Genomic DNA, 15,880 nt, shown 5'->3' with positions numbered 1-15,880 from the left:
ATTGAAATCACTTAGTGCTTTATTTGAAGTGCATGGTTGAGCAGGAGCACTCACCACAGGATTTCACAGTCATTCAAATTATTGGTACAAAAAGACAACATATTGCATAAAGGCACCTACAGTACATAAGGAGTTGAGCAGACTTTCATATAAATCACAAAATGGTTTGCACACTACTGGAACAATATTAGAATCATTGTCAGGACTCATTTATATGCGGTAAAAATGTTTTCATTATCATTTTCAGGATTAAAACAAAAGTTTGCATTCAACAAAACATTCTGTGTACATTTTAAATGGGAATAACAAGAGTTTCAGTCAGAGATGCCTGTGTCTAAGAACTTACCATTTATTACAAATAGCAAGAAAAGGCTCTGTAAACAAAGAACGTACAAAACAAACCTTCAATTATCAAATTTCTTCATGAAATCATGGACTTACAGTAATGGAATACATCAATCTCCATGAAAAATGCTGTGAAGTTTGGGCTGTAGAGTTTTAATATTTTGCCACCATAACGCTGGATTTAATTGTGGTTCCTTGAAAGCTCACAAGGGAAAAGAAACATTTCACACTTTTTGGTGCATGATTTTATTTCCCTTTAATAATTTGAACCACAGTCAGTGCCTGCAGGTTGAAATATTTGATCATCTTTGGCCTTATTCTAGGAAAATAACAAGTGGAGTTTACTCAGGACCCTTTTTGTATTTTCCTTAGCAGTTTTTCCCCCAAAATTTGAAGTTTTCTGATATAGTTGAGCAATCTTTAAAGGGCTAGTTACACATTTTGGGAATGTGTACTCATAGCTTCTGGCTGAGACTTAAAAGAGAAGACCGATACTATTCTCCTAGCTGTACCTTTAATCCTTACTCTACAGCCAGCGGGAAGTTAGCCTAGCTTAGCATAAAGACTGGAGGTAACAGTTAGTCTGGGTGTGCCCAAAGGTAAAATGTACTTACCAGACCCGCTACAGCTCACATCTTAAAGCATGACATCTTGTTTGTTTAATATGCACATAAACCAAGGGCAAAAACATGCTATAGTTTTAAAGATGTTATGTTTCTTGCCTGGGACAACACCCCAGGAAGTCACTGTAACTGGTCACGACACAAAGCTAGGCCATGTATACGCTAATGTGTGAATATTTTTGCAAAATGAAGATTTTTCCCTTAATTTTGGCTTTTTATCTGCATGTAAACAACATTTATGTCCCACGTGGTAGTTAAAACATAGAAAACAGAGGATTTCTTGTCTTTCTTTAAATTTGGTAATGCTAGCAGTTACAAGTTTACAACTGAACTTACTGCACCACTTTAGCAGCTCACTAAAGTCTCTGTGTCTGCGTGTTTAATGTTACTCAGTCCACAGCACTTGCGATTTCAAAGGCTGCCAGAAAGAAGGAAATGACAGAATGTTTTTCTCTGCTATTTGACATATTGTTGTTACAGATTGCCCCACTGTTCGTAGTGGTTCCTGCAAGAGAAGATATCAGTCTGGAAAAAGTCCATATTCCCACGGATAGAGTCTTAATCTTCCATTGTAATTCCACATTAGAACAGCAACTTTTTATCTTTGCATTAAAATGCCCAGAGCTTTAGAGGTGGTGGTTGGAGGATTTTGTATCTACACGTGTCCAGTCTTTATGTTAAGCTAAGCTAAAGGGATTCCTTCATTAGCTTCATATTTATCACAGCAAGAAAATGACTTAGTAAATTACCTAAAATGTTAAACTATTTATGTGCATGGTAAAGCATTTGATAAATATTTTACATACAGTTCTGAGGTTGAGGCCTCAGTGTATTTGTGTTGATGCGAGCGTATCAGATTGACTTAGTGGAATAGGTTTCATCTTATTGTTAGTATTTGGATTCAGTTATGGTCATGATTTCCAGAGTCAGCAGTAGTAGTGAAGTAATAGTCGTGTATCAACACTGGAGTAGTTTCCCGGAAGCAGTGAGTGTCTTAGGTCGGCACTGTGCCGGGGGCAACGTTTCCTTCCCTCCAGGACAAAAAGGAGAAGAAAGCGCTGATTCCATATGCCAAGGTCACCACAACACCAAAGGCCTGGACAGAGGAGAGACAGTTTCACAACTTTAACAACCTAAAGAAGCAGAGCTAAATTGTAAAATATTCAACAGCTGTCATAAATCACAGACACATTTCCATCTTTATATATTGCAGGGTGGGTAAGCAAAAATGTCCTATTGACAAATTTGAATGTCCTGTCCAAACGGTGAGGGTAATCAAAACAATAATTAAAATCAAAGTTCCTTGCCTTTAACCAATCTTTTTAGTATTTGTCAGACCTTGGTGCATTGTGAAGTGAGCAAGCAACAAGCAAAACGCAATAGGGTTTGTGATCTCCTGGATGCCCAAATCCCTCAGAAGGACATTGCCAAGATTGTTGGCATCAGTGAGAGGACCATATGCCGCATCCAGCATGCCAGACAATCCAGTTTGGGCACCAAGAGATCTTCAGATGTTCCTGGGAGTCTTGGGCTCAGATGGCAATAAGATGCCCCCCTACTTCTTCAAGCCAGATCAGAAAATTGGGGCTGATGTGTACTACAAAGTTCTGAGGTACACCGTTTTGCCCTGGCTGAAGGCCCCCTACCCTGACAACAACTATGTGTGGCAGCAAGATGGGGCTCCTGCTCACACATCAATCAAGGTCCAAAAGTTCTGTGAGTAGAATATGGCGAACTTCTGGCCCAAAGGCATTTGGCCCCCGAGCTCACCTGATCTAAACCCCCTGGATTTTTTCTGATGGGGCGCCATTGAGTTGAGGACTAATGCCACCCCTCATGCCAATACGGATTTACTTAAGGCTGCATTCTCCAGGGAATGGGAGGCCTACCCCAAGGAGGATATCAGGAGGGCCTGTGCCTCTTTCAGAGGCTTCATCATGGCTGATGGAGGACATATTGAATAAACATGTTCTGAAAGCTTTAAATTTGTGTTCTTCAAGAAATCAGTTCAAAATTCCAAAGAATAAAAAAGTTATACCCATTTATAGTTGTTTTTACCTGACAGGACATTTTTGCTTCCCCACCCTGTAATATCTGTAGAGATTCCAGATACTTGTGATATAACAGCTTTGACTGTGTGTTAACAGACCGTTATCATCAGGAAAATGTTAATGCTTCTCGACTGGCGTTCCTCAGAGGCAATAAACCAATAACAGTGTGATATGGAAGGGGGTCAGGGGTCTGCCAGTGAGTGTGATCATGTACTAAATGCTACAGGAGCTGTAAACCAGGGTGGACTTCAGCCTGCTGAGGGGACTGTAAAACACACCGCTGATCTTTAGCATGCCTTTCCATCTGCTGGCCTACATCCATCTCCCCTTTTTTTCTCTTTATCTTGAAGTCTTTTTTCTGTCCGTGACTCAACACTGATTGTGTTAAACAGCAGATAGCTGAAGGGGAGTGGCAGCTTCGGTACAAAGTTACCTGGACTTCCAATCACATGACCTCCCTCTCAGCCTTGTGAGTATTAAATCTGCTCTGCCTGTCTCATACGTTAAGGTGTGTGCTGCAACCTGATAAGCAAATGTGGCATCAGAAAGGCATCTAGAAACAACAACAGCAGTGAGAGGGAAGAATTGGAAATATGAATGATTTCCCTCTCTAATTGTAGTTTATAATACACCTTTGCAGACGTATTATCAGATTTTGCTCACTGAGTGTTTCTTGAATATTTAACCAGTTCTTTGCAGGTGTGAGTGGTGTTGGGCGACTTACAGCAGCAGCTGCCAGGTGTCCAAAATATAAGTGCACAAAGGCATTCACATATACTGCGTTAACCACGAAGGCGACGAAATAGAGGACCGTGGCTATGCCATTGTACATCATCTCCTAGGAGAAGTGGAGAAACATTAGTCGCATTTTATCAGTCCTCATCTTCTTGCTTTTTTGCTGTCTATTTCTTTAAATCAAACCTTCAAACCTCAAATTATCCTAAGCAGAGCGCATTTCAGTCTAAAGCCTGATTCCTGCCTCTTGTTTATGCAAAATTTCTCAGGTCTATTTGATGAGAAAATGTCTTAAAATCTTGCCTTTAAGAGACAGCAGAGGTATATTATGGTACTGTACATGCTTAGTTCTGATTTGGTGTCCAGCATATTCTGGTAAAAAAAAATATCTATCCTTCCATGGCCTATACATTGCTTAATCCTCATCAGGGTCACGAGGGGGCTGGAGTCTATCCCAGCTGACTTATGGTGAAGACAGGGGACACCCTGGACAGGTCACCAGTCTATCACAGGGCTACACATAGAGACAAACAATCACACTCACACTTACTGACAGTTTTGAGTCACCAATTAAACTCAGCATGTTTTTGGACTGTAGGAGGAAGCTGGAGTACCTGGAGAAAACCCACGCATGAACAGGGAGAACATGCAAACTCCATGCAGAAAGATCCCGAAGGCCGGGATACCAACCAGGGATTTTCTAACTGAAAGGCGAAAGTGCTAACCACCAATCCACTGTGCAGCCTTGGTAAAAATATTACTGAGTTTACTTTCTAAAGGCAGTAATGAGTAGTAACATTAAAAAACTGAATGAGCATCACACAAATTTTGCATGTTTTGTTACTTGATTGCATATTTTGCCTTGTTTATGTGTGCAAATATGAACAAATTATGGTAATTAAAGCATTGTTTACAGGAATATTTTATATGTAACAGTTAATCTTAATTCATTTTTGCAAATCTGTGTGTGATTTTCTCTGTGTATTCCTGCAATCGACCCTAAATCAGCTGGGATAAACTCCAGGACTCCTGTGACCCTAATGAGGATCAAGCAGTGTATCGATAATGGATGGATGGATAGATGGCTGTATGATTAAGACTTTTTGTCCAAAGGAGAATTTTGTCTTGGGAAAATACATTTCAGCTGCAATTCCACAATTTCTAGCATATCATAAAATGAAAACAGTACAATATGATCAAAGCAACTCAATCAACCATAGCATACAATAAGAACTTAAAACAATGATGTCCAATGGCCTGTACAGGATAGTCCTTATTGTAGTTATGCGTCATCAGAGTTTGCTTTATAGGCAATCTGCAGCTGCTGCACCTAAAACTAACTGTACGGAAAGACTCAGTAAAAAGCAACATCATTTTAAAGACATGAAAAACACTTTTTCAATCATATTTTCACTATGAGCAATAAACCAACTTGTTTTGCATTTAAGTCTTAAACTTCAACTCCAAATGTTGCGATACTGAACACTTGAAATCATTGTTTTAGGGGAAGGAACTGCAAAATAAAAGCACATTTGTTCTGATTTCTGCATATCCCAAACTTAACAATAAAAGAACGCTGAATGACTGATTCAGTTTGCAGTTCAGAGATCTGTTTCTTTCATTTCTCCCTCCCCCTCCTCCCTCCCTCCCTACCGCCAGGGGCCAGGCCACGAATGTCATCTTCTGTTGGACGGCACACAGCGACATGACGAAGAGGATGGTGGTGGTGATCCAGAAACCGATGGCCACAAACATCACCCAGCCGTACGCCGGTTCCAATGTGAAGGCGGTGCTGGCTATCAGAGCCCACTGGATCATCCCCGCAAGCTACAGAGATGAAGGGGAGGAAACAAAACACACCAACAAAGCAGACGGAGAGAGTTAATGCATGAAAAGCACACAGTTTTAAATATAAATGTGTGATTACTAAAACGATGCTGGGGACAATTTGAGCTGCTTAACCTCAGACAATTGAATGCTAATGATACAGTTAAAGGACATGTTCACATACTTTGTCAAATATGTTTGAATAGCTCCCTCTGGTAAAAATCTAGTCCATATAGCTGTATTTAAAAAACTACAAACAAACTGCAAACGGAACATCAATAAAATGCAATGATCAACGTGTCTCTCTTTGTTGCTGGACAGTAACCTGCACTGGGATTTTCACAAGTCTTTAGCTAAACACGAGAGAATTCTGTGATAATCTTGTGTTACCTGCACTTTTTTCACATCTTACAAGGTTTAATTGATATCTGGATTACTACTTTTTAGAAAAATACTGACTGTAAAGGAACACAAGATTCCCAGTGTTTCACCAGTCAGAATTTCCTGCTGAAGCACAATGGTGAGAAAGTTCTCTTCTTCTTTCGCATGTTGTTCAAGGTTTTTGTGACAGGAATGGTGTTAATTATGGGTTTAGTCACTGACATGTGGAGATAACCACATGTCAACACTACAGATTTGAAGCAGACAGGTGCCTTAAATCTTAAATAACCCCAACACAGCATCTCAACAGAAGAAAAATCAGTTGGCTTCATCCATTGGGGACCATCAATGTCTGCACAAAAATTCAATCCATCCCAAATTACTTTAGATATTTCCATCAGGACTGACTAATCTAAACACACTGCAAACTTTATAAAAAAAAACACAAATGCATTTCTTATAAACCACTGGCAATTACAGAAGCTGCCAACATTCCCAATGAATGTCTCATTTGTTTTACGTCTGAAATTGAAGCCATAACTGGACTCTTTAAAAACAGAAACGTCACTCAGATAGAAACAAACACACAAGGCTCTTCTTTTTTCACCTGTGCCTCTCTGCTCCAGTCCCACAACAAAAGACATGAAGGGACAGTCCATTATGTATGCAGAGATCACATTTCACTTTTTACACACCTGATACACACGCATACGCACAGTGGGCGCTCAAAGCTTGACCTTTCCAAAGCACCCGTCCTCATGTGAACGTCTGTTCTGCACCGAAGGAACAGAAAACAACTTCAATTTCTGACAAAAGGGGTAAAATTGCACCATGATCTGTGGCTTTGAGTCAAACAAATCGTTGAGTATTCTGCTGACAAAAAAACAAAATACAGAGAGGAATTTAAATGAATCTTGAGTCAAAGTGGGTTAAACTGGATAACAAGTCTGTGTGATAAGATCCTTGCTTAGGTGTCTGTTTAAATTAAAATGTGTACTCTGTGTTTATATATTATGCTTTTTATAATGGAGTATACAGGGCATTTAGTTATTAATATTGCATGATAAGGGGCTGGAAACAGGAGACTATTTGCTAAAAATTCAACCTCTGAAGACATATAAATGAACGTAGAGATGTAAATGAAAAGATGTTTTGTTTCCAAAATATTGATGCAGCCACTTTTCTGTTTTTACTAATTTAGTGTTTTTGTGTTGTTGCTTGTGAAGCATGCATTAGAAAGATGGAATATAATGGCATCACACACCCACAGAGTTAATAACAAAATAATCAGAATAGCATTTAATAAAATTCTTGATGCTGCAGAAGATGACATTTACCGATTAGGCCGATTGATTTTCATGTCCATATTATTTAACATCTCATTCTGTTCTCAACTGTGTCCCATCTGCTCTTGCTGAGATTAAAAATGCTTCAAGTCATTAAATAAAAAAATGTTTTTGTTCGCTCTTAACTTGTTTTTTTCCCCATTTGCACAGTTTCATCAGATTCTGACAACATGTTTCTCTCTTGGCTGTTTTTGTTGCCTCCAGCTGGCGGGAAAATTTGACTTAAAACCAGCTGAATGTGTTCTTGGATTTGGTTATGTTAAGGACAAACAGCTTTTGGGAAGGAAGAAAATGATTGCTATCTATTTTTCCTCAACTGCTGCAAAATTTTATCTACTGAACTGTGAGTGTTTATTATTTAAAAAAAAGGTGCTACAATTTATTAATTTATCCAGTTTCCGTAAAACTTGTCCACAAAACATAACAATATAGTCATTCCAGGTGTTGGTAACAATTTAGAATTAAGTCTCAAAAATAAGCAAATATGTGTTAAAACTGCTGTGGTGTCTGTGTAGCCTTCTTTGCAGGTCTTCATGGTGATAAGGCGGTCACATGGCTCAGACCTTATCCGTTTGGCACAAAGACAGCAAAGAAAAAGAAAGTGAAGCCAATGTGGAAGTGCCTTAAACCTGCATTCTCTCTAACAGCCAGCAGGGGGTGACTTCTCTGGTTGCAGAATAGAGCCCAAATGTGTAGAAGTGTGTTACCAGACACCCTTGCTTCTCCTTGGATTTATTACCTGGGCAAACATTTTCCTAATGAGTCTATGGACTTAACTGCTGGTTTTAACACTTTTTTTATTACACCGTGACATTTGTTGTGTAATTTATGGTCCAATTTAGAATGAATGTGATAATAAAGCAGCGTATGTTTTAGGACGGGGCTCCTAACTGGTGTCTGACTGGTGTCTTTGTATTCTTCAGCTAATCCAGATCCACAGCTTACTTGTTACATCTGGTTTTAAAGTACCAAAATGACAACAGCCAAATGCCAACCTCAAGGATTTAAAATGGTAATCCACAAACCATTGGGTAAGATCACAGTCACTACATCCTTCTTTTACATAAAGACTATAGTTCGACAATTTTCTGACATTCACCCCCTGACCAGAATCATTTCCTCTGCATGTTAATGTTCTGTATTTTTGATTGCGCTTGTAACCTGAAACCGGGATCTCTCCTCAATTGCTCTTCTTGAGGTCTTTAACTTCTTGTTTATGGACCGAGGGTGTTGTGTTTTGCACAGATTGCACATTGTACATTTGTGATATTGAGATAGTTAAATTATTTTGACTTGACATCAAATAGAAACAAAAATGAGCCAATGTGGGAATCACTGATTTCAAGCCCTCGGGTTGAAATTTGACTGTCTGCATTTTGATTTTATTAAACCAGATGCAACAAGGCCAGTGCAGTAGGAATAGCAGAGTACCCTGTATCCTGCTTTATTGATTATTTTGCTCTGAATGTAACCATACTTTACTAAATGATCATCATGCTGTGCTATAGGAGGCGTGAAATTAGAGATTGATAATATAAACCTATTCAAAAAATGTTTACTGTGGTCACAAATCAAGGGAGAAATACGGTCATTTTCCAGTATACGTCAATACAAGCTTTTGTTTGCAACCAGCAGAGTCGCCCCCTATTGGCCATTATAAAGAGTGCAGGTTTAAGTCACTCCTGAGTTTGTACCGACAACACACAGTATGGCTTTAAGCCCTTATTTATCAAATTAGCATTCACATTTCACACATTCCCAATAGATTCTTTCAGGTAGAAAGTTTGGAGGATCACACCTGATACTTACTCACCATACTATTCAATCTCAACTCAAATAATTACATGGCAGACGCATTTAGAATTAGTCCCCACAAACTGAAGTAGCACCAAAATACAAAGAACCAACTTAATTGGAATCTTTCCTAAACATCAAGCACTGAAATAATTTTTCATTCTTAAAAAGATGAAAGGTTGAACTCTGAATTTAGATACTGTGTGAGTACACTCTTAGTCTGGTGTAAAAGTCTTGTATTTTTGACAGTACAGAATGAACTCTGACACCAACACCTTTCTGTATTTCCTCCTCTACTCTTCCTCTATCATAAAATAAATTCGAACACCAGGAGACATTTAATTCACACATGTATACAGTGTGCACTGTCTGCACAACACCAAAATGCAGTAAAGTTAGCAACTATTTGCTGAACATGGTGATATGGTTAGTAGGTAAAGAGGCAGATTTTTCCATTAGGAATTGGTGGAGACCAAAACAGAGCCTAAAGCAGATTGAAAATTGGACTTTTATTACCTCCGCCAGGAGGTTATGTAATCACCTGAGTTTGTTTGTCTGTCTGTCTGTCTGTGTGTGTGTGTGTCTGTGTGTGTGTGTGTGTGTGTGTGTGTGTGTGTCTGTTTGTCTGTTAACAGCATAACTCAAAAAGTCATGGACGGATTTTCACCAAATTTTTACAGGATGTCCGGAAGAGCAAGAGTAAGAATCGATTAGATTTTGGAGGTGATCTGAATCACCGTCTGGATCCAGGAATTTTTTGAAGGTCGAATGTCCTTGAAAATCCGTCCTGTGAAAATCCGTCCATGACTTTTTGAGTTATGCTGTTAACAGACAAACAGACACACACACACACACACACACACACACACACACACACACACAGACAGACAAACGGCATGGCGGAGGTATGCGCTCTCCGAGTGCTTTTCTAGTTAGTCTTGCAGCTGAAAGCACAGCTCTGAATTACTGCTAATGTTACTCTGTAGTAACATTATGTGTAAAAACAAACAATTCTTAATGGTTTATACTACATAAGGCATTTATAATATAAAAATAATGCAGGGTTTTAAAAACAAGCGATAGAACAGTCCAACCAAAAATCCCTGAGCTGGAGTTTATGGCTTTTCTTTTATGGCTGTTTAACTTACTTGCTAACTGCAGTTCACCATTGTGATGCAATACTCTCGTCTTATTAACCTTTGGACAAGTAAATCAAGCCATATAAATATTGCAAAACTGAACATCCATCTGTCACAGCAACAACAAAACATGTGATCTCACTTCAATTAAGTAGTAGTCTTCTTAATACACTGAACACTAAATGAAGCCACAACACACAGGGCTGCAGGAAAATTTACTAGTACAGTTACTCATGCTTAAACTACTTGTAAGGAAAACCTGCAAAAACAGTCATTGTCGCCAAATGTTGTTGCTAATTCTCTTGAATAGGCTTAAAAGGCATCATCTGTGCTTGTTGTTTGCAAGGTAAATGTTGAAACATGTTAAACCAAGTTTATTATCTCTGCGTGATTAAATAAAGTATACGGAGTGCTGCCTTTTCCCTATCTGAAGGATTACCTGCCACGCCTCACAAACTGCTGCTGACTTCTACCAGCTTTACTTACTACTACAACACCACATGAAGTCTATCACTCATTAAGCCTCGAGGGGGGACAAATGTTTAACACTCAGAGTGAACATTAACAGCGATGCCTTTGTCCTTGAGCGGTGGGTTCAGTGAAGTAATGGGATGTTAAGAGGTGTGGGACAAAGATCTCCTGCAACTGTCAGTCATCCATCAAGTTACGTGACCTTTGTTTGGATAGTTTTGTGCACATACATCTCAGAAAAGAAGTAATAAATGGAGCAGAGGCTGTTCTGATGATACTGCTGCCTCTCGCAATCAAAATTAATCTTGCAAATGTACACAAATCCTTATTCATTTCATTGCAGCCCTCAGCTTTGTGCTAGTTTCTGACCTGACAGGACATGATTGTGTATATTTTGTGAACATGCAGCTAAGCTAGGCATCTTTGGTCAGTGCCAGTCATGTTTCTGTTCATGGACAACCGCTGATGTTTACGGTGCATGAATTGAAGCTTGCTGACACACATTTGAGGTCACCAGATTAGAATATCTATGTCCATACTTCTACCTATGGCTGCTGTACTACTGACAAGAAGAGTTTATGACAGGGTGGTTTCCCTATTCTAATTACGGAACAACAAGGCCTATAATTAGCAGCCTTATCTATCTGTATGTTACTGAGTGTAGATTATCTGTCATATATTGTTACTAGTTCTTAAGCTGTTTAAAAACAAATTCGTGCTTTCTTTTTATGAGGGTAAACTATTTCATTATTACTCTCAAATCAGGGATTTCAAAAAGCACAAAATAGCAAATGATCACTTCTATATGGCACAAAAACACTAAAACTAGCAATAAAATGTTCCCACAGTAATAACTAGAAAAAGCACTCAGGGAGCGCAGACCCCCGCCAAGGCTACATCACTGCCAAAATCTAATCAATTGGTCCTTTTGACATTTCTGACCTTCCCTGAAAATTTCATCCAAATCTGTTAATGCATTTTTGAGTAATGTTACTAAAGGGCAAACAGACAGACAAACCAATGCCGGCAAAAACATAACCTCGACTCCTTGGCAGAAGTAAATATGTAGCCAAAGACTAATTTTGCCTTTTCCTCTGTGCTATAACGCTCCACTCTTCCCTAAAACTGTTAAAAACACATTGATGCATTGAGTGGCATCCCTTCATTATCACAAACATGGATACCATATCTTATGTTGAATCAATGACACATTCAAGATCCTGCACCAAACGTGTATCATTCCGCAGCTGAAACTAGTCTCTGAAAAATGTCTGAGTGGCCAGCTTTTCCAGGAACCTCTTTTTAAAAATTCTTCAGTGGGAAATTGAGCAGAAACAGAGCAGAATGGAAAAATAAGTTTTTCCAAGTGTAGACATAACAGTGAACAGTGCTACATACTATTTCAACAATCATGAGGATAGCCGGGATGCTTCTGATAAAGGACGTGTCAATCACGGAGCCGATGCTGGTAACCATTCTTCCTGATGTGGAGCTCTGGGGCTGGGGAACGCTGGTCTCCGTGGTAACCTCGGACGGGAAGTCTGCCATAGGCCCTTTCTTAAAAGCTTGAGGATGTCTCAGGCACAAGAATGAGTCTCACCAATGAAGCTTGATTTGACAAATCTTCCTTCTCCAAGAGTCCTCAGAAAACTCCTGAAGTCCTCACACTGACTGGTGGCAGCAATGAGACTAAAACTTTAAAACACTGCCAGATATGTTCCAAACACAAATAGCAATTAATTGTGCAAAATCTTGAACAAAATAACAAAACAAAACATAACAGTCCACAGAGTTAAAGAAGAGTGGTCCAGAGAGAGCTCGAAGTTCAGGTGTCCTGCAGCCAGACTCTCCACCTGCACTGACAGGTGTCTGATGACGATGCTTTGTGAGGTCCTCCACACCTTGTTCTCTCTCTCTCTTTACCTCACACACACACTGAGTGTTATACAATTGTCTCTCTATCTACTTTGGCCTCTCTCTCTTTCACCATCCCTATCTCCCTCTAGCACCTCCCATATGGCCCTTAGATGCCACACTCACCTGGGTGACTCATTAAAGTGTTTGAAAACCGGGATCACACAGGTGAAGCTGAGCCAGCGACGCCCTCTAGGTGTGGGTGTTTTTGTTGCCCCTGGCATGCACACAACTATAAATGTCTCTCACCTGTACCTTACTAAGAAGACGTGATAAAAGTCTAAACTGGGGTTAATGAATGATGTATTGAACCTGATTGTAAAGTGAAACTAGATAAATTTCAAGCAATAACGTAGTTCTGTCTCATTTTCCTCTATATGTTTAACTACCGTGTGCAGATTCAACCTTATGAGGTTAAAATATCAGCCAAGTGTCTACAGTAGTTAAAAAGTCTAGTAAAAAAAACCTTTTCCCTCCTATTGCATATATATGTAACACTCAGCAATATGTTAGAAATTTGTTCTACAAACACACAGTACATAGAAACACAAGAACTAGAAAGAATGTCACCTTTGTTAATACTATAATTAATATCTTTCTAGTTCTTGCAATTCTTTTTTCTGCTGCCTTCAAAGCACTCATTGCATTACTTGTGCATGTTGCACTGCTGTTTACAGGATTTCAATTCACTTATTCATTGTTTGCATTTATTGTTAGCATTTGACACTTTATGGTGCATTTTTCAATTCTTTTACAGAAATCTTAGTATATTTTCTCTCTCTCTATACACCACCTTATCCTCACTAGGGTCGCGGGGGGTGCTGGAGCCTATCTTAGCTGACTCGGGCGAAGGCAGGGGACACCCTGGACAGGTCGCCAGTCTGTCGCAGGGCTACATATACAGACAAGTGTTGGAGTATGCTCACATTCACACCTACATACAATTTAGAGTTACCAATTAACCTCAGCATATTTTTGGACTGTGGGAGGAAGCCGGAGTGTCCAGAGAAAACCCATGCATGCACAGGGAGAACATGCAAACTCCATGCAGAAAGATCCCGGGCCCGATGTTCTTGTTGAAAGGCGAAAGTGCTAACCACTACACCACTGTGCAGCCCATCTTAGTATATTCTTTTCTTAAATTTCTATTATATTTTTCTATTGTGGTGGTGGTCACATTACTCTTTTTGCTTGCTGCTATAACAACAGAATTTCCCCTTTGGGATCAACAAAATATTCTATTCTATTCTATTCTATTCTATTCCAATAATCAGAAAAGTACAATAAATGGATGATAATGTCATAGTTATGCATCCATGTTTATGCCTCGCAATTTTATTTCTATATTTATCAGGGTGGTAAATTTATTATTCATGAAGCATATAATAAGTTTTAATCTACTGAGGCATCAAATGACTTTATTGTGATTGAGGACAATAAAGTTATGCAATGATATAATGTGGCTGACAATTAAACGGCATAAATGCTGGTGCAATGAGACATGCTGCATAAAAACAAAAACAGACAAAAATTTAAAATGCAGAACAGACGTGTCTGACGACATTTGACTTTGATGGGTTGTTCTGGGTTCTTTCGTTCAAACAAAACAAGGAAAACTGTGATGTCAGAAGTGGGATTCGAACCCACGCCTCCAGGGGAGACTGCGACCTGAACGCAGCGCCTTAGACCGCTCGGCCATCCTGACATGAGATCTGAATTTGTCAAACTTTGGTTCATAAAGGTGCTTTATTATAATAAATCATAAACATGTTTTATAGCTAAAGTTAATCAAAAACACAGACGGAGGCAGCGTAATTTTGTTGAAAAACTCGGCAGCTCCAACTTGAATGCAAAACTCTCCTGCTCCCTCTGCTGGTAATATAAAAACCTACATATCCGTGGACCCTCGAATGCAGCATCTGTGAAAATACGCGCAGAAATCAGGAAGTGGATGAAATAACCTACAAATTCACGCACATTTAAAAAAAACAATAAAGGCAATTTGGGTGAGAATAAAAATGTTCATTTTGTGGAACGGAATAGGAATGTGCCTCTTTTCTCAGTAAAGCATTACATTTCTGTACATTTACTCAAGCAGCTACTTTACTTACATATGACGTACTTGTATTTAACTTCAAAACATCTATTTTATACTACTTTAATCTCATACTATACTGTATTATAGATGATAGTTTTACACCTTTTCTACATTAATCTGACAACTGCACTGTGTATTTAGGTTAATATTGTACTTTAAAATTATATTTTATGAACATATAAACCATTGCTGAAAGTGAGACCAGATCATTTTTAATCAGTGAAACTTTCTTTGTTCATTCAGCTTAGCTCAGTTCAAAGTGCTTCACAGATTGCTGATAAGACAGGATGAAAAGAAACTAAAATAAAATAAAAAAAAGATTAGAAGGACAAAACATGACAATAAAATAATAAAAAAATTGATAGAATCACATAGACAAACTTAACATTAAAACAGAATAAAATAATAAAAACTAAAAGAACATTAAAAAAGATATGAAAAATACATATAAAGAAACCGAGATGCAATTTTTAAGAAAGCCAGAAATAATAAAATAACGTAAGAAATGTCTATGGCAATACTCATTTAAAAGCCCGTGTCTGAGGAGGTATGCTTGAAGTTTAGTTTTATAGATTTCAACACTACAGCGGCTCTCAGGTCCTCAGCCTAAAACCTTGTTGTTCTACACTTTGAAACAACCACCACTTGAGAAATCATAATGGTTCATACATACATAAAGAGCTTAGAAAATAAGTAAAAGAATTCTAAAGTTAATTCAGAAACTGACAGGTGAAGCACAGTAAGGGCATTGAAACATTGGGACGTGTTTCCCCTCTCTGGTCCTGCTAAGCACCTGGGCAGCAAAGTTCTGAGTGAGCTGCATTTCTATATTGTAAAAATACGATGTTTTTGATGTTTGCAACTGTAGTGTTCTGAACAATTTGCTACAATTTTACAGATTTTCTATATTGAGGTGAAATTGCAGATTTCTTAACTTAGATTTAAAAAGAACTTAAATAAAACAAACAACCTTAAACTGTAACTAACATCCACAAAAAAGAATTTGTATTTTTAATCAATGGTTTTACAGGGCTGCACAGTGGAGTAGTGGCTAGCACTTTCACCTTGCAGCAGAGAAGATCCCCGGTTTGAATCCCAGGGTGGGCCTGGGATCTTTCTGCATGGAGTTTGCATGTTCTCCCTGTGCATGTGTGGG

General features: G+C 38.7%; 1 protein-coding gene and 1 non-coding gene across 2 annotated transcripts; both read right to left on the bottom strand.

The window, feature by feature from the left end:
• Position 1: 1 nt before the first annotated feature.
• Positions 2–12,632, bottom strand: pllp (plasmolipin). The gene is made up of 4 exons (XM_022219537.2): positions 12,111–12,632; positions 5,408–5,581; positions 3,744–3,857; positions 2–2,064 (listed from the first exon to the last, which is right to left on the bottom strand). The coding sequence occupies exons 1-4, from the start codon at positions 12,258–12,260 to the stop codon at positions 1,963–1,965; spliced, it is 540 nt and encodes a 179-aa protein (XP_022075229.1). The 5' UTR covers positions 12,261–12,632; the 3' UTR covers positions 2–1,962.
• Positions 12,633–14,248: 1,616 nt separating this feature from the next.
• trnal-cag (transfer RNA leucine (anticodon CAG)) lies at positions 14,249–14,331 on the bottom strand. The gene has a single exon. It is a non-coding gene; the product is annotated as a tRNA-Leu (tRNA).
• Between the last annotated feature and the right edge of the window lie 1,549 nt (positions 14,332–15,880).

The sequence above is a fragment of the Acanthochromis polyacanthus genome, chromosome 8 (assembly GCF_021347895.1).
Source record: "Acanthochromis polyacanthus isolate Apoly-LR-REF ecotype Palm Island chromosome 8, KAUST_Apoly_ChrSc, whole genome shotgun sequence".
Taxonomy (NCBI): domain Eukaryota; kingdom Metazoa; phylum Chordata; class Actinopteri; family Pomacentridae; genus Acanthochromis; species Acanthochromis polyacanthus.
This window is presented reverse-complemented; position numbering and strand designations above follow the sequence as displayed.